The 19,105-nt window shown below is 44.2% G+C and overlaps 1 protein-coding gene across 13 annotated transcripts in view; it reads right to left on the bottom strand.

Annotated features, from left to right (window-relative positions):
- The window catches only part of PARD3 (par-3 family cell polarity regulator), a 455,490-nt gene extending 436,653 nt beyond the window's left edge, over positions 1 to 18,837 (bottom strand). For all 13 annotated transcript variants that reach the window (XM_065628469.1, XM_065628475.1, XM_065628473.1 and 10 more), the window contains exon 1: positions 18,668 to 18,837. In XM_065628469.1, the coding sequence (XP_065484541.1) occupies positions 18,668 to 18,787 (120 nt within the window). In that variant the 5' untranslated portion in view covers positions 18,788 to 18,837. The remainder of the gene's footprint in view (positions 1 to 18,667) is intronic.
- Positions 18,838 to 19,105: the final 268 nt, after the last annotated feature.

Genomic DNA, 19,105 nt, shown 5'->3' with positions numbered 1-19,105 from the left:
CCACGCTGGCTTTAACACAAGACCTAATATAAGGCGGAAAACAGACTGGGAATATGCTGCATGTTCTCAGTAGCAAGAATATCACTCACCAGGGCACCTACCTAGAAATGCGTTGGCTTCAACTTCAGTAGAAGTCCCTCAAACCTCAGCAGAGCCATCTTTAGAGAACTTCTTTGACAGGCGATCAGGAGGGGCTGTCACTCCCTCAGGCACCTCACCTCACAGGGACTCCAGGAAGGGTAATGACATGCAGTCAGGCTAACAAAGCATGAGGTCCTCTCTGGCCTTAGATGTCACAATCACCCACTAGCACCTCCCTCCAGAGGTACTACTGCAGAGTGACCCAACCGAGTGACATCAGCGACATTCACCAACTCCAAAGCACAGGCTTACAGACAGGACAGTCCATGTAACGGCTTAGTACGAGTACATCCTCCTGCCTCTCCTTCCCACCCCCATCACCTGCTGCCTCTGCACACCAGTAATCCCCAGTAACCCAGCCACTCCCAAAGCGCCAGCCTTGCTCAACGCTGGGAACTGCGCAGGGTCACCCTTGGGGCCAAGGCCACCTCTGCTCGTGGTGGGGAGTTGCACTGCACAGATTTCATAACATGATGTGAACCCAGCTGCAGGGCTGCCACCTGAAGAAACTGCAAGTCGTATCATGCTAAATGTACACCATAAAGAGTTTAGTTCCAGAATTTGACAGTTTTACTAGCCAGTCCCTCTGCCTGGACACAGTTCTGCCAATTTCTAACCAAGTTTCTAACCAAATGTGACCCTGATCACATAATACTCCACAGAGCAATCACTCTCCTATAGAGGACTGATCCCATACATGCTCATGCCAAGACTCAAAAGTGGTTTTTTTTCTCTTTCAGATGCTCTGCCTTTCAGATTCGATATGCAAATACCAAATTCCAGACAGGTGGCAGACGGTTTTCTCAATTCATTCATACAGCATGAACTGTAGGATGTTTGCAAAGTTTTTATTCTTTGCAAATGAGATATGGGGAGAAATACAAATTGGCTTTTTGAAACAGAAAAGTGGGTAAGGCATTGCAATGGCTGCTGGAGCTGGGATGACTCCTATTTATTTTTTTGTACACAGTCCTGCTGAATGCTAACAACCAAGCCGGTGCCATAAAAAAATAGATCGAACAGTTTGCCCTGGGCCGATAAAGCAACAAGCAAATAGCACAGTTGTGCAGAAGTGTGCTTAGTCTACCCTTGTTAGCTCTACAGCTACCATCAGTTCTGGGGTCCAGGTGGAAGAGGGGAGGAAGAGGGAGAAAAACGAGAATATTTTCCTTTCCATCTTGAAACATAAGATTCAAAAAAGAAGTGTCCTTCAGTGTTTCTGATCCCCAGGATATGCATCTTTCTCTTATGAAAGAAGTTCAGTTGACTCAGATCACAGTCATGTTTGAACAACCTGTAAGTCAGAGAACATACCTGACTTTTTAGGCTTTGTACTTCAGTGAAAAGTATATACATGTGTAATACAGACAATTATCTACTAACATTTTTAAGCAAATTATTTCCCATCCTTCACATTGATCATTTGGGGTTCTTTTTCCCAATATTCATTTGTATATCTAGTTTGCTTGGCAATAACTTATCCAATGCATTTTCCAGCTGTTGTTGTTGAAATTATGACTATACATCCTCTTAACATTAGTAAAAGTGTTTACATGAAAAAAAGTTTCATTAGCTGTTAAAAACACTGACATGAGTTCAAAGTTATTCAATGGTGTACAAATTCAATATAAATATATCCTGGCAAAGAACAGACAAATACCCTTTTAAATCATTATCAGAACAGTCCTAATTTGGAAACATTTCCCACTTACAAACTACAGGGCAAATAGAAAAGAAGCAACATCTGAACTGGCAGAGTCCTACCCCCACATATTCATTCTTCACCATGCATTGCAGTTCAATTGCTTTCAATGAAAGTCAACTTTTTGTTAAAATTCCTGACTCAGTAGCATTTGCAGGATTCCCATGACAGTACTGTTGGTAGCTGAAAAATCTGTCCATCTGCATCCTCCTCACACGGCGAGTTCAGGCGTATGAGAACAGCGCGGCACGTAAGAGCATGACAGAGTCCGGGCAGAAAGCGCAGGGCTGTAACCATTCTGCACAGCAGCCACCCCTTTTGTTTTGCTATTGCATGCCTTCAGGAACAGCTCATGTATTCAGGGTGCAAGATTAATAGGACAGTACAGAATTCCTTGATTACTGTTCTAGTACAGTGAATAGCCTGGTTTTAAGACAGCAAAAAAGAAGCCCAAAGATAGCCTAAATATATATATATGTATATATATTTTTTAATAAAACTATAGACCTATGTGATAGAGTAAAGGAAGAAAAGTTTATACAGCACTTATAAGCACGTGCAAATCATCTCCTTCTTTCTTCTACTGCAAGAAACAACCAAGGTACGACTTTCTCCGTGATTTCTTCCCATAGCATCATGATGTAACTCAGAAATGCACAAGAACCAGTAAAACCTTCTAAACCAGAGCATATAGTGTGTACCAGGGAAGGGGACACTGTCATGCAACAATCAATTGCAAGAATCGGAAACTGCACCAGAAAAAATAGTAGAGGCTAGGAACCAGTAGAACAGAATTAATTTTGATGAAAAAGCCAGGAACACCAATGCCACTGAACAGGTCAGAAATAGCTCTGTTTCCAGAGGCAGCAAAGGAAGCAAAGCATCATTGCTGTTAGCTTCAGGATGGTTAAATCTAAATACAAGCAGCTTTTATTTTCTCAGGGGCTTTCTAATGAAGAGAGATGTCTAGATTAAGAGGGATGTGCCACAACAAGGAAGAGACACAAAATTATGCATGTAAATCATTAGGGATATTTGTTACTAGGTTTCGTTGAAATCTCTCAGGCTATCCAGTTTCAAGAAATTACTTTGCATTGTGTATCCTCATGCCTAATAATAGGGTGTTTGTCAAAGACGTACAGAGTCTCTTAAAAATACAAAGTCCAGAAGCAAAAGATGAACAATGGTTATAATGTCATCTAAAATTATTTAGTAAATGCTTCAATTTGCATAGTCCACCAGCTGCGATTTTGCAAAATGCTGGAGATAACATGACTATGACAGCTGTTAACAGAACCTGGAGGCTTCAACAAAAGCGGTAATAATAAACTACAGCTGTGCTGTAGCATGTTTTTTAAAGCACAAAAGAATAAATCATCACTTACTAAACTCAAACCAGTCATTTAAAAAGCAGGTTAGAGGTGGAATTATAATTTGCAATATACCAATTTTCAGGGCTTAGTATTATTATTATTTAATATGTACCACAGCAAGCACTTCCCTGTTTGCTCTCTCCAGCCTTACTGCAGCTCTGCACGTTTCCTTATCCCTAATATAGAGATTCTGAATATGACATTATAATCACGAAAGATTACATCTACAAAGGGAAAACATGCTTTCTTCAGCACTGCATGCAGAAGGGATTAAGAAGTTTTGGTAGACTGAGTTTCTTTTAAACCAGCATCAGTAGCACAGTAGTCTACAAGCAAAGCTGAGACCAAGGCAATTAACCCCATCAATCTAAAATGAATGTGTAAACATGCAGACAACTCTTTCTTACCAGCGTCAGCTGGACACTATTAGAGCACTTACTGACTACCTCAGATTTTTTTGCCCACGACAGTCTTATTTACAACATTTCTGTATCAGAAGAAATTTGCAGCACTTTAATGAGGGCGGCAGGAGGAAACAAAAAACCACACACATTTAAATTCCGCTAGCATGGATCAATATTCTCCCTTCTCTAAATTTCTCATATTTAAGCCAAATGTATCACCAATAGGCTGCCTTCTGGCTTCAGTATATCACTTAGCTTTAAAAAAAAAAAAACCCAAACAAAAAAACACTGTTCATAAATCACTTTAGATAGCTATACTAAAGTCAAACATAAGCAATTCCTTTGCTTTTATTCTGTTATAAACATTTAAACAAGTAGGCAATATCGGAATCAACAGCCTTACTGCCAAGTACAGATTACTAGACAAAAATCTCAACCACGGTATGAGTAAGTTGAAAAAATTAAAGACGACACAGAAATCATTAAGTAGTTTAGCATGATGAAGTCCACACCTTTCTAAGAGGAAGATTTTTCTTTTAAAACAGCCAATTACCACAAAGTATTCCCTTTTCAGCCTGGCAAAGTGCGGCATGTCTTTTCATACAGAGGCTGAGTTACAGGAGAGCAGAAGGATTAAATACAGTGATATTTTACCACATCCTTACTAGAGGGGAAAGATAGTCTTGCTGTTAAGGAGTCAGTGGGTTGGCACTTTATTTCCAGCTCAGTGCCGAACTGCTTGTGTGGTCCTGGACCAGCCAGCAACCTCCTGTGCCTCCTTTCTCCACACGCGCCATGGGGAAAATCAGGTACTTGCCAAACTCATGCTATGGCATTTGTTTGCAGATTTGGTTTCTGAAGGGAGAAGGTGGTAAAGCACAGAAGGAAATTTCCAAATTAAGAGGAGAAGGCATTTCAGAGCCATCTCCTTGCTCCTAGTTTGGGTATTGCACGCTCTAATAACTGATGGGTGCATCACAGCTTTGCTGTAACCCAGACAACCGGTACAGCAAAGTATTTTTCTCTTTCCTAAGGTAACACAAAGATGCAAAGAAAAACCACAGAAAGACTTTATGCAAGTACACACTCACTGCAATTAACATCATGCTGTTGTGAAATGCAGTTAACGAGGTCCTCGCAGAGAATAAGCCATGGGAATACAGGACACTGCTCTCAGGTGAGCGCTCCTGCTCTCCATCACCTGCATTTGAAATAAATCCACAGGGCTTCCCAGTTAATGCAGGGCTGCATTGGGAGAGCAGTGATTAAAAGGAGCCCATTCCTACTCTGTGCCCCTATTTCACACCTGAAAAAGCAGGGCATTGACAGATACATTTCTCTTCTCAAATCACAGCAGCAGTGAAGCAAAACTAACTAGATATTTCCTTTATCTTCACAGAATTCAGCCAACACTTCTGAAAGCAACTGAAAGACACTTCAGGTTCCTGTGCACTTGGAAACTTGTTAAAATGAAGTAAGGAATAGTTGTCACCAAAAAAAGTACCTCTCATTAATTTTTTTTTAATATAGTACTGAAGTCACATTAAACTTCTCTAAAGATGCACCAATTTCTGAATTACAGCTGAGTTAGTGAATCTTTTAACTATGTAGAGACACAAAACATCAGGTCTTTACTAACAACTCGTACAACCCGTATGCATTATCTTATCTCTGTGTTACAAAATAAAGGCAATTTGAAGTAGTTCATCCCATAATGAAAGCAAACTATAAAAAACATTAGTCTGCTAGAGAGGAATACACCATGGCAGCCCAACCACATCACAAATCGGAGGCTCCGCTCACTCGTGGTAAGGCAGCCGGTGCCTGTGCAGCACACAGCAAGCACAGCTCAGCAGCAGCGTCTGGATACAGCTCTGGAAATTCAAGTCCACAGCAATGACCAGGGCAATGGAGTAAGTAAGGACACAGAGAGCACAAGTTTTCTTGCTTTTAAACATTTTAATTTCAAGTAGATTTTATTAGCTGATTTCCAAAGGCTTCATAAATGGACAGGTCCTGTGCCAGTACACTGCTACAAAAATTATTTGAAAAGTGACATGAAGTGCTTGCTAAATAGTATCATCACCATTAAAGTGACGTAAGAAGTAGTAAAACAGATCTAGTTTTGATTAGTTGTCCTATACTGAGCATAATATGCATTAAAATCCATGCTTTATAAAAAAATATTTAAGTGATAAATTTTATTAGTTCCACTTCTTCCTTCTGCATATTTACATTTATTTCAGTTACCCTGATATTTCGTTTCTCCCTTCTCCATTTAACAACATTCCCAAAGCAGCAGAGCTGATCGAAGCTAAAAGCCCGTCCTGCTGCTGGTGTATCACCAACAGATGTTAGGAGCACTTCATTGCAAGGCTGCAGTCTGCACTCTGAAGGAGGCTGGTAGCAGGTGTGACGATCTGGTCTGCAGAACAAACTATTTATAAAGATGCAAGAGCTGTGGGGGAGGACTCCACAACTTTGCTTTTACATGTCATGTTGGATTTGTAGGCCTACTTAATCAGAGGGAGGGAAAGGGGAGCTACAAAGTTAAAATAGATAAATCTCAGCATCTTGGAGCTCAGTGTTTGGTTTTACAGCTCCCCAGGTGCTGCAAGGCAGGCAGGTGAGCAGCACTGGGCTGACTCCCATTTGCTGCTGATGCTGAGAAAGGCACAATCTGCAATTGCAAAGAGCAGACCCTCCTATTTATTGCATTTAGGCATAGTTTACAAGTCCGAAGCCATGTGGTCTTCACCGAAGGTGGCTTTCTGAGTAGCACATCAGGTGAAAGGCAGGCTGCAAAGGGCTGTTAATTAAAAACTGATTTTGGATCCCTGCTCCTTATTTCAGCTTGTAGCTTACACTGCAGAATAACACAAAACACAAAGTAAATTGTTACACTCCACACTTGAGTTCAGAAAGGAACAACATACTTTTTGAAGAAGCAACAGGAAAATTCTTGATGAAAAACAGCGTCCTTCTAAAACAGTAATTACAGAAAAACTATTTTTTTTTATTTCAATATCACGCACAACTTTAATCTCCAAAAGTGATCAAGAAAAATATGTGTACTCATTGTGTCTTTAAATGGATCTCTATTCACAATGTCTTTGGCATCCCCAGCCTTTGGAAACAAAGCCTTTCAGAAGGCAACAAGACACTGGCACACTGAGCCAGAAGCAACTTGTGAAGGCAACTAGAGTTAGAGCAGTCTTTACACATTGTCTAATCACAGACAGAACACATGGTCTAATAAAGGGAAGCACAGACCACCCATAAAACAGGACATACATTTTACAAAATTAGCTGTTATGATTTACAGATTCAAAATAGTTTAATAACTTTCATATAAAACAAAGGGAAAAAATCCCCTTTTTAATTTTGTTCTGCTATGAGACCAAGCAAGTACTGAATTATGAAACTAAAATAATTTAGAACAAAATAGACCACTTCCTAAAAATTGGGCTCAAGTACAGCAGATGGCTACAGTAAATACTGAACGAATTTTTTTTTTAAAGTCAAAAGAGTAGCATCCATATGTAAGCAATTACACAGCCACCTGGAGAGCATTTTCAGAACAGGGATTCCCACATTGGTCTATCTGATCATCGCATATAACCCATGCTTTATTGTCGCCCTGCAGTAAACGGTGACAAGGCTGCAGGAAGACAGCAGACCAGTGCCCAAACCTTTCCCTCACCACTTAGCATAGCACTTCTCCCACCAGTCACTGGCCACCAGAAAAATAACACCACGAACAGCAGATTTAGTCTCAGTCTGAAATATACGATCCTCAAAAAATATTTCAGAAATAGATTTATGACACAGTTCCCTTCAGCAGCTTGTTTAGACTTCTCCAAATCCTAAAAGGTAAACAGCAGTACATTCAAGCTAATTACTTCATATTCAAATATCAAAAGAATATTTAACCCAGCACAAATTAGCTTTTCGTACAAGCTAGCTCCCGTTCCCCGGCTAGGGAATTCCACCAGCAAAGGAAACTTCTTACCTTCACAGAGACAGGATGAGGACTAGGAACCTTTTCAGTTAAATATTTTATAAACCCCAAAAGATACTGGATACTCATTATCTGTGGTTTTCAATTTATCAGGGGGCCTTCGAGCTGAGAATAGCTATTTTGTAGCAACACCGAGGCAACAAAAGGGTCATCAGGAATTTACTTCAAACAACTATACTAATAAAGGAGATTTAAAAGACATTGATTACGATAACATTTCACGCATACTAACATCTGGTTTTAGTTTACCAAAGCGTTATGTCCTTGAGTGATTGCTGGGCACAGGGTGAGACTACTCCATTGCCTAATGTAACCACAAGTTAAATACACAGTTTTACATACAGAGCATAACATTTTCTTTTTAGACCAGGTTATTTAAGTCTAGAAAATATAGGTTCTCTCTTTAAGCAAATGGCAGCACTTAAACATACAAACATTTAGCATACAGTTACAGACATTTAAAACCATGTTCACTCCCTTTCTTACAACACAGAGCCTATGCTGACAATTTCAAATTTAAAAGCTCTTATTTCATCCACTCCACTTTTTCTTGCAATTTCTTAGTTCAGACTTCAAACTTTCCAGAATTATTAAAGACCACATCTTTTTGTGCTATTCTTCATTTGAAGGAAAACCAGAAAAAGCAATAAAAGCTGCTGTTATGGAAAGTCAGTGAGGGCAGAAAACATCAAGCCCATCTTCTCAAATTAGTGTTCTTAATGCCAGAAAAAAAATCTTCAATACAGGATTTGGAAACGATGCTCCGAACCTGCACCATGCCCAGATGACAGGACTGTTTGACTGGGTGAGGACAGCGGAGCAGCCTCCTGTGCCGGGGGGTTTTCCTCTCCCCTGTTCCCAGCTGTCTCGGACTTACAGTGCAGCAACAGAAGCAGCATCTTCATCAGTAATAAACAATTAACTTGGACACAACCTCACCTTGATCTGAGCCAGAGCAGCCGCCCCCACACTGAGCCCCCTGGCACACACCGGCCAGGAGTCCTGGGGACATGGGCACCTCAGCCTGGGACGGCCACAGCCGGGTCCCCCCGTCTCCCTCAGAAAGCAGCGCCTTTACTCTTCTTACCAGCGCTCACCTCTAGCACAAGCAGTGAGAGGTGTGGAAATCACCACTCTCCAACTGGCTAAATTATTACAACTGCACAGTATTTTTTAACTTTCAGCAAAGCCCAGCACTCCAAGCTAGCAGTCCTCCAGCAGCCTGGTACTGCCAAAAGACAGAGCCAAATTCAAGGGTGGTAAAATCCTTTCTGTCTTCATCTTCACAGGCTGCACGCAACGCCGAATCCAGAGGCTCATTCGTCAGGAACTGCTGGCCGCCGCAGACCGGCCACCGCAGACTGGCTGCCTAAATTCTTCTTCTTTTGGTACTTGGTAGCTGGCCGCTTTCCCAGCGCTCGCAGCTGCGGGCAAGCAGTCTTCACAGGAAGGCAAAAGGGAAAAACTGACAGCACAAAAAAATGCATACTTAAAAAAATGCAAATAACGTTTGATACAACAGGTTCTTGGAGAGACTAAATTAAATCAAGCCTAGTTATTCCACTTAGCGGTTCATTGAAGAATCTAAAGGTTCTGAAGCTTCCAATGTAATTTTTTTTTTTTTTAAACTGTCATTTAAGTTGATATAGCAACAAAACTTTCAGGCTACTTTGTCTCAGAAACACGCCAGCATCCCTAGAAGTATTTTTTCCATATTTCATGAAATTCTGCTCCTGCTTCTTCCTGTTCAGAAGGACTCCAGAAACTTGGAACAAAGTCATTCTTCTCATTATATGCACAAAGAGATGTATCTCTGCAATTTTCTCACAAGTAGGATATTGCTTCTGACATTCAATAGAGAAGAAAAGAACATTATGTGGTCTTTGCCTAGGGGGAAGATAGAGTAACTCAACAACTTTGAAAGCGCATGCAAAAAAGATGGGGTAAGTTGAAACTACTTTTTCATTTAGTAAGCATGGCTACATTTCTTCAAACAAATGAAAACACCCAAGTGAATGCACACACAGACATATAGGCACTCCCAAAAGTCCTGTCTCCATTTAAAGCATTTTATCCCCACATAACTTAGTTTTTATCCTATTAGTAATACAACAGGAACACCAAAAACATTTTAAATTGCCATTCTGAGTGTATAAAGACAAGCATTCCCAAAACAAAAATCCTATAAACATGGCCACTTAAAAAGAAAACTGCTAACGATGTACCAGCTCGCTCCTCCTGCAAAGGATTCAAAAACTTGCTGCATCAGCAGCAGCCTGAGCATGAGAGAATGTGGAAAGTATGTCCAAAAATGTGACATTGCTGTTCCAAAATAGTGCTTATTTTCCCTACAAAATCAGACACTCACTACTTTCACTAAGCTTATTGTCCCAAAAGGGAAGCTTTCTATAATAAATTCCACAGGTTTCTTTTTAAAAAGAAAGCCTTTTGGGTGACATTTGTTGTGTCACTGAAGTCAATTTTTCATTCTCCTCTTAAATTGACCACTTACCTCCAGGGCACTAAGTTAACCAGTTTCTTCTCATCTTCAGCTCTTTATATTTGTAAGTACTTAATTTACTTCATTACTGTCTTGCTTCCATGCAAACTCCTGTTTCCCTCTCATGTGAAAGAAACAGTACCAGGAGTTACATCCCCCTACCCTCACCCCAAAAGTGTTTACTTTCATCAGTCCCCAAGGACAGCCCATCCTTTTTTCCTCCCCTACAGAAGACCATCCTTCTCCTCACAGTCATTTCCCTTCCGCTAGCCTTGCCTCTGTTACCAGAAAAGTCATAGAATCATAGAATCATTTCAGTTGGAAGAGACCTCAGAATCATCGAGTCCAACCATAACCTAACTCTGGCACTAAACCATGTCCCTAAGAACCTTGTCTAAACACCTTTTAAACACCTCCAGGGGTGGTGACTCCACCACTTCCCTGGGCAGCCTGTTCCAATGCCTGACAACCCTTTCCGTGAAGAATTTTTTCCTAATATCAAATCCAAACCTCCCCTGGTGCAACTTGAGGCCATTTTCTCTTGTCCTATCACTTGCTACTTGGGAGAAGAAACCAACACCTTCCATGCTACAACCTCCTTTCAGGTAGTTGTAGACAGTGATAAGGTCTCCCCTCAGTCTCCTTTCCAGGTCCCTCAAACGGTCCTCACCAGACTTGTGCTCCAGGCCCTCTCCTGAGAGCTGGAGACACAGCGATCCGGGAGGTGACACCAGCCAACTGCTCCAGTGCCAGAGCTGCAGCACCAGCACGAGGTGCCTGGGAAGACCACAGCAGCATCCCAGGACCCAGCTCCACGGGACGCTCATCTCTGCTCCTGGGCAGCAAGAGAAGCAGCCCCTCGCACAGAAACACACTTGGCCCTCATTACTCTGCCCCTCCACTGGAGACCCCGGTTCTGAGACGTGGCACACGGGATCCAATCCAAGAGGATCCCCAGTAGGGATACAGTTCTCCTTCTGTTTGGGACTAAATAGGTCATTGCATTTGTATCACTTTATAATAAGAAACTGAAGTAGGAAGTTAAGTTACCCTCGTGTACCTGCTACCTGATTAAAAAAGCACAAACGGCAAATACTGCAACAAAATTATTATTAAAATTATTTCTGATTTAACAAGTAACTCGAACCAATATGAGAAAATAACTAAGGCTACCAGTAGGAAAAAATCTGATATTCCTAAAGCATGGTAACAAGTGAAATTAATGTGATTGTCTAAAAAACAAAAAAGCCCTAATGTTCACACATAGTTTTAAATTATTTTCTACCTTAATTTAGAATTTGGCTTATTTCTGTTTCACTAGCAATATTAGCCTTTCTGACAAATATTATGTTCATCTGTGCTGCTATAGTCTTTTTTCTTTCTTTTTTTTTTTTTTTTTTTAAATAAAACAGCACCACCAGATTATGTAATTTAGCTCAAAGGCAGTTTGGGTTTTTTGCCTTTTTTTATCTGTCTTCCAGTATCAGACTTGCTGAGCACTACAGTAAAATGACCTCAAAGATACAAGGAAAATACATAATGTATATTAAAAAGGAGGGGAAAAAAAATAAAGCACAGATGCCCTAAAGTATCTTGCAGAATTTTTTAATATTTTTTTGCTCCACTTTCTATTTCCTTACTGATCACAAAATATTTCTGAGTGAGAACATCTGTGCTATACTGTGGATTAACGTTAGAAGAATTCCACTTTATTTTCAATATCCATAAGCATTGGTTCAGCATTGTTGCATGTTTTATCCATTCAATTTATATTTGGATGAAAAGGCTTGTTTTCCTTTGAAGAACCAGGAAATTGGTTTAAAGCTACATGAACTGTATTCTGTATAACTAACATCACCAGCGTTTCTCCCCCATTTACTCCATCTTATTTTACCAGATTAAATGTGCCACAGCCAAAAGATGTCATAGCCTGGTACAACTGAGAAAGTGTTACTTCCAATGGTGTTTTTATAACAGAACTAGAACATCTGCGAGCATTATAACCTAAGTTAAAGTGTAAAAATCTATGAGAATCAGATGGTTTTCCACTGCTGGAAGGCTATTGCCCAGGAGAAGAGAGGCTGGCACCTCCCTAAACCCCAAATTGCCTCCAGGATCTGTTCTCCTGATGCTCCTCTACAGTCGTCCCCTCAGAGCTCCAGGAATTGCTCACAGCAGCAAAGCACCGCGTTTGCTCACAGGGAAATCACTCTCAAGCCACTCTTCCACAAACACACACTTCACCTCAATCACCATTAAGTAATGCTGAAATACTGAGAAACCACATAAAGCCCAACTGAAAGCCGTGACGTACCCCACCCAGCTAGAGATTGGTACCGCACACATCAGCCAGCCACAGCAGCACCACCATACCTGTACTGAAAACATCTTTGAAGCTGAAGGACTTGCATGCTGTCCACTCCTTGTGCCCCTCTTAGTGAGCAGTACAGAATTCAGTCTTTCTCTTCATTAGCCTTGGATAATTTGAAAAGCATTTACCCTGTTTGCTCAGAGAGCAGGGGTACAGCCCCAGCACGACTCTCGGGACCCCCAAAGACAACCCTCCTCCTCTGCACCAGGGGTGGCTGAGCACAGGTGAGGCCTGGCAGCGAGGGGCTGTGGCAAAACCCTGCCCAGGGTACGGCCCCGCTCGGGCAGCTGAGCAGCCGCAGGTCCCCTCGAGCACAGCGCTGCTGTGCAGCAAGGTCCCCGTGCAAGGGACCTCCACGGCCACCGCCACCACACTCGATCTGAAGGTGCGCTCCTACCCTCACCCTGCAACTTCTTGCGCAACACATGAGAGACATCTGTACTCACAGAGGAGGAGAACAACAGGAAAACCCTCATTCGGCTGAAAACACAGAGGGAGTTGGCAAGAAGTGGTTAAAAGGAAGTTTTCTGTAATGAGTGGAGGGAATTAAATTGCTATATGCAAGACGTAGCCTTGCATTTCCACCATCGACTCCCAAACCTGCAGGATCACACAACAGCTTTCTAAACACAGAGCGACTGTGACCCATTTCAGTACTTTTCTTCCTTAAATTAGCAGCTCTCCACTGCTGTTCATAGCGTTCCCTGAGCTGCAGCAGAGGGACGTTGCCAGTCAGCTGGGTTTCACTGCCGCTGTTGGGAGCTCAACATCAGCAAAGGGGCCAAGAGCCGGCTTGAGAAAAGCACCAGCAGCCCCAGGGAATCTGGCTCTCCTGGCTGACCTCGGGTAAATCATTGAAGTACTACCCAGCCAATACGAAATACAGAGCCCTGAGACTTCATCCTGGTAGTGTCAACTAGAAGTAAACTGACAGTCAACTGAGTAGCAGGGGTGAGAGGGATTTTTTGGGTTTATGGTTCCTTTTTAGAGTGGAAAAGGTTCCTACACATTCTGAAAACAGCCTGTAAGACTTCTTTCTACTTCAAACAGCCTCAAGATTTAGGTAGATATCAAAATAAAATCTAATACTAAATAAAATCTTCTTTATGCTAAATTGAACCACTATTGCCCATGAGTGTTTTCACTATGATTCTGAAGGGATCTCTGCCTGGGCACTATGGATGAACCAGATAAGCCTGCACCCAAAACCCAGCAGCCAGGCTTGAGCAGGGGATGTGCCAAGACCAATACAGAACTGGCAGATTTTCATACTGACCCACCCCTGTGTATTAGAACCTATAATCAATGCTTCAGTGACACACTCACGAGCAACTGCAAAAACCTCTGCTCTGCAGAACATAAAAAGCATCAAAGTCACCACTGTGTACCTGGAAGACAACCTGCTGTTTCGGAGCTGATTTTTAAGCAAATAATTTGAGATGTTACAGTTAGCTGGCACCAAGGAAAAATAAAAAATAGGGGCGGGGGGTGGGAAGAGAAAAAGAAAAAAAAAAAAGCGCTTCACACATTCCCTGAGACTACAACCTTCCCCACTCACACTTCCCTGCTGATAATATCAGACCTACCAAAGTGCTGGAGCTTTAAGCTCTGGGTGGCCTAAGCTTCCTATGTACAAATTAAGTGAGAATATGGTCATTTGACACCTGTTACCTTTGCTTACACAACCAACTTTCCTTGAGTTCTGGTGTCTTATCAGCAACTGCCTTCAAATGCTATCAAAGAGCAGATTACATTTTCTTTTCACAAATATTAACATACCGCAGCTTTTAAACGAACAATTCAAGCGTTGTCCCATCCAACATCACAAACCCCCAAACACTTCATCTCCCACAGCATTTGGTGAGGGGGAGGGGAAAGGTGTCTCGAAAGAGTCCTCCTAAAATCTTTTTTATTAATCAGGAAAACTGTTAATTTTCTTATTTTAACTAGAAAATTGGGGTTATATACAAGGTCTAGGTACATCACTACAAGCTTGTGATACACAGGACATCAGATTGAACTATCATAGAGACCGAATGATCCCTGTAGGGATTAAACATGAGACTGAACAACTCTTGTAAACCTGTGCTTTCCTATTTCATATTCTTGTTTATATCACTCAAAGACAACACAGTAACGCTAACAATTAGAAAAATATTATACCTACCCATTGCCTAAGCATGCCGATTTATATTTGCAAGGAAAAGGAAAGGTGAAATGCTTGTGATATCCCAAAAAACCCAAAGCACACAGACATTATGGTGACGGTCAAAAATCACCAAAAAAAAGTCAGAAAGTCTCCAGCTACAACCAGATCAAACCAAAGGTACAAGATGTGCAATTAATTCTTTTTCTTAAAGCGTTACTTGGTACATCATTTTTATGAAAGTTTTCCACATTTTAACACTAGGTTATAGTCAACCATTTGACAAACACATTTCATCTCAACTGCCCGTCTGCTCCCTTTCGGGGCAGCCCACCCTCTCTCGCCATTAACGTTGGGCCAGCGAGGTGTGGCTGTGACTTTCTCCCCCCAAAGCCTCTCTTACCTTCTTGACAGCATTTTTTTTATCACTGAATTTCTAGGAAGCCATGAGAAGAACTACATCAATGCAAAACCAGCACAGCCCCTGACCAGCGGCATTTGGAAATGCATCTACCATTCCTCAGGCCTGTTGCCCCCAGGCCCAAACATACTTGTTTAATACTCACTCAAAAATTGATCAGGAGGCTGCGCCAGCCCAGCCACACAAACCGAACATCACCAGCGTGCCACCATGCAAACAAGGCCTCAATAAGCACGATCAATTTTTGCTGACTCCAGTTGCCCTGGACAAGGTGAACTTTTCAAACATCTCTTATCATTTACTTGCTCATTCACCACATACACAACTTGCAGAAAAACTGATCAAATTTAAACATAAAGCTTCTTTCAGAATAAAAGCAAAGGAACAGAAATATTTCCTATACACATTGCGCAGATGAATCTTCAAGCACAGCCTGTCATATGAATAACTTACTCCACACTTAAAGAGTCAGTATTGACAGCAGTGTTAATCCATAATGAATTTTTTGAGATTTAAGAATCCTAAGCAAAGGCAATTGCATCCAGGAATAAGTGCCACAACTAGGTGTGTTATCTATATGCTTTTTAAGTCTCAAAATTTTACAGACAGGAGAACCTTACTGTTATCTTGATTACTGCCTGTAAGTATTTTTTTCATTTTCGCCATGTCTATTCAAGCTAAATAATACCAAGTCAGAAAAAATTCAAGCTGACGTCAGATTTTGAAGTTGCTCACTCCTGGCACTCTGCAGGCTCGATGCCAGGCTGGCATCGCCACGATTGCACAGGTACGTCAGAAGTGCTCGCCCTGCAGATGACTTACTGCTAATCACAACCTGGAAACCATGACAAAGCGGGAAGCAATCTGAGAAGGGCTGATAACTCCATCCTCAGAGGCTTCTTCTCTTGGAGGAACTGCTGCATACAGCAGATACATATTTTTTCAGGATGAGAAATGCTGGTTTTTCTCTAAGTATGAAAACCATAAACTTAATTCAAATATTTTGAATAACCTTCCACCAGATATTTTTTTTTCCGTAACAGCACAGAGGTGCCGAAGTAGATTTCTGTGTCAGCTTGATACCAGCTGCCAGGTCGTACGTTCATTTGTGCACACATACTTTCATCCCCTCAGTTCAGGAGTTATTTCATCCCCTCTCTTGTCTCTTTCTGAAGTGAAGATTTGCTCCACTACCTAGAGAAAGGAAAAAAACCAAACAAAAACATACACACAAAAAACACCCCCCCCAAAAAAAAAAAAGAATACAAACAAAAAACTAACAGCTATAAAAAGACAGTCATCAATGAAGTTTTTTCACTGAAACTATAAAATTATGATGTTACTCTATAGCTAGCACAGCAAACAGCGTTATACAATTACTTGGAGACACTGAGGATCCACCTCCTTACTACCAAAACATCACCACACAAAGTCTTCAGCAAATTGAAGTTACAAGTAAGATTTGACAGTGACTATGTAAAACACTCAGAGAAAGCCCACGGACTCTGCTACTGTGTTTTCAACCACAGTATTTCCATATAATAGAAACAATCTCAGTAATTACGGCTACCTCAAGTCTGTACCAGTGGCATATAGCATGACCACCATATAAATACTAATACATAAAACCACTGCGTCATTTTAAACCCAGGATCGGGAGTTTTGGGGACTAGAGGCCAAAGTCTGGCTGCACCTCTGCAAACTTTTTGGTAAACTTCAAGAAGAGGTACATTTTGATTTTTTCTGTTTCCACTTGTTTCCCGAACAAGCGCACACCATTTGCAATCATGTAACGTTTTCCTGGTGACCAGGGTGTGTTTCTCCTGTGCTCACGACTGCAATCACTTCCAGGCTTAACATCATGCTGCAGAACGTAATTGCCATCCCTTAACACAACTTAACAGTTGGAAACCAGGACGCAGCCCAGAGCCACACGAGTTACTCAGGGCCATAGTTTTGGAACACAACACATCAAAATAATTAATTTTAGCAATGTTGTAACTCTGATGAACAAATTCTGCAAACACTTCTCATTCGAATGGCCCAATGAGGTATTCAGCGCTTCCCCCAAGGGACACACTTACTGTCCGCTGGTTTACCTTAACCAGGCAGGTACTTCTGGCCACAGTCTCCTACATGCAGGTAGATTGCAATGCACCTTAATGGCAGCATGTAAATAACAGCTGGTATGCAGCTGTATCTTAGTGAATCGTTTTACTCTTTTTCCAGCCAGAATCACAACTGTGTTACAAAAGGAATAATAAAAACACAGAGAGAATGCATTTGTCCTCTCCAAAACCATATTGTTCAGGAATCAGGTAGGGAGGTAACGTGAACCTCAGCTACTTTTCTCCTCCCAGCAACTGGAACTGTGAGAAAAGTGATCTTAAAAATTTTCTTGGGAATCACTTCAAACCAATCAATACACCGCTCACGCTATTCCTTCCATCGCAGGTTTCAGAGAGCCTGGGAGTCAGCATTTGCCAAAACCAAACTTCCAGGTTCAGAAGTGTTCACCGTGTCAGAAGGGCTAAGGGGGAAAAGCGCACTCAGCCACTTGGATGGATCAGGCAGCGCACAGAGGAAAAGCGCTGCTCAAGTTCTTGGCTAACGATGGTCATGGTGTCCCGACAAACCACTTGGTTAAAGAGAAGTTTGCAGCAACGAGAAGAAAGTAGAGGAGAAAAAAAGGAAGGGGGAAAAAAAAAAAAAGGAGGAAAGAAAAAAGCCAAAGCCCAACAAGTCGCCTATGGAAGGAAAGCCGAGTGTGCAACTGCCTGCACACCCACAGCCAGACATTTCAACATGGGGGTGCGGGCGGCCGGCGCAGGCGGCACTCGGGATCGGCCCCGCCGCGGGCCGGGCTGCGATCCCTGCGCCCCGGGGCACCGCGGGCGCCTCCCGCCCAGGCGGAGCCTTTCCCCGCAGCCCGCCGGGAGCGGAGCAGGCGCGGAAGCTGCGCGGGCGGCCGCGCCGCTGCGGCGCTGCCCGGAGCCGGGTCCGGTGAGCGCGGGGCGGCCCGCGGGGCGCCGTCGGACGCCCCTGCGGCGGGGTCCCCTCTCACCGCCCTCCCCGCCGGGCCTGGAGGGCCGGGAAGCCTGGGGATGGATTTCCAGCCCTCCGCGGCGACTCCCGCCCGGCCCGCGGCGCCTCGGCCGCACCGCCCGCCCCGGGGCAGACCCGGCACCGCCAGCCCCCGCGCCCCTTTCCCGGCCAGGCTCGGGCGCTCCCCGCACCGACACCCCCGGGGGCCGCCACCTCCCCGCCAGGCATCAGCGAACAAAGGGCCGAGGCCCGCCAGGCGCCCCCGGCCGCGGGGAGCCCCGCTGGGGCCGCGCTGGCTGCCGCGGAGGGGCCGCCCCCGCCCCGGCCCGCCGCACCCCCCCCGCTCCGGCCCGCCGCCCCCCCCCGCTCCCCTCGGCGGCGCCGGGCACACGCTCCCCGGAGGGCTCGGGCTCTGCCGCCGCCGGTCGCCCCCGGCCCCGCTCCCGTTGCCGCTGCGGGGCAGCCCGGACTTTCCCCCTCGCTTCCCTCCCCGCTCCGGGAAGCGCCATATTGATCGCGGGCGCCGCTCCCCGCGCCCCTTACCTTGGCGATCGCCTTCTTGTACCGGGTCACCGCTTGCTGGATCAGGCTGAAAACTTTCATGTTCCCGTCCCCGCATGGCACGACCACCCGCGTCCTCCCGAAGCACACGGTGACTTTCATCCTGGGCGGCTGGGGGGCTCCCGCGTCCCTCCGGCCCCGCGCAGCCTTCCTCCTCCTCCTCCTCCTCCTCCTCCTCTCCGCCCTCCGCCACGGCCGCCCCCCGGCGGGGCGCGGCGCTCAGCCCCCGGCCGCCACCAGGCTGCCGCCGCGGGCGCCCTGCCTCCGCGGCCGGCCCGGCGAGGGGGAGGGCAGGGCAGGGGGGCCGGTGCTGCCTTCCCGGGGGAGCGCGGCCGAGCGGCGGTCCGGGGGCCGCTCACATGCTACGCCGCTGCCTGCGGCCACCTGCTCGGCGCCTGCCCCGGCGCGCAACGGCGGCGG

Source organism: Caloenas nicobarica, chromosome 2 (genome assembly GCF_036013445.1).
Source record: "Caloenas nicobarica isolate bCalNic1 chromosome 2, bCalNic1.hap1, whole genome shotgun sequence".
NCBI lineage: Eukaryota > Metazoa > Chordata > Aves > Columbiformes > Columbidae > Caloenas > Caloenas nicobarica.
This window is presented reverse-complemented; position numbering and strand designations above follow the sequence as displayed.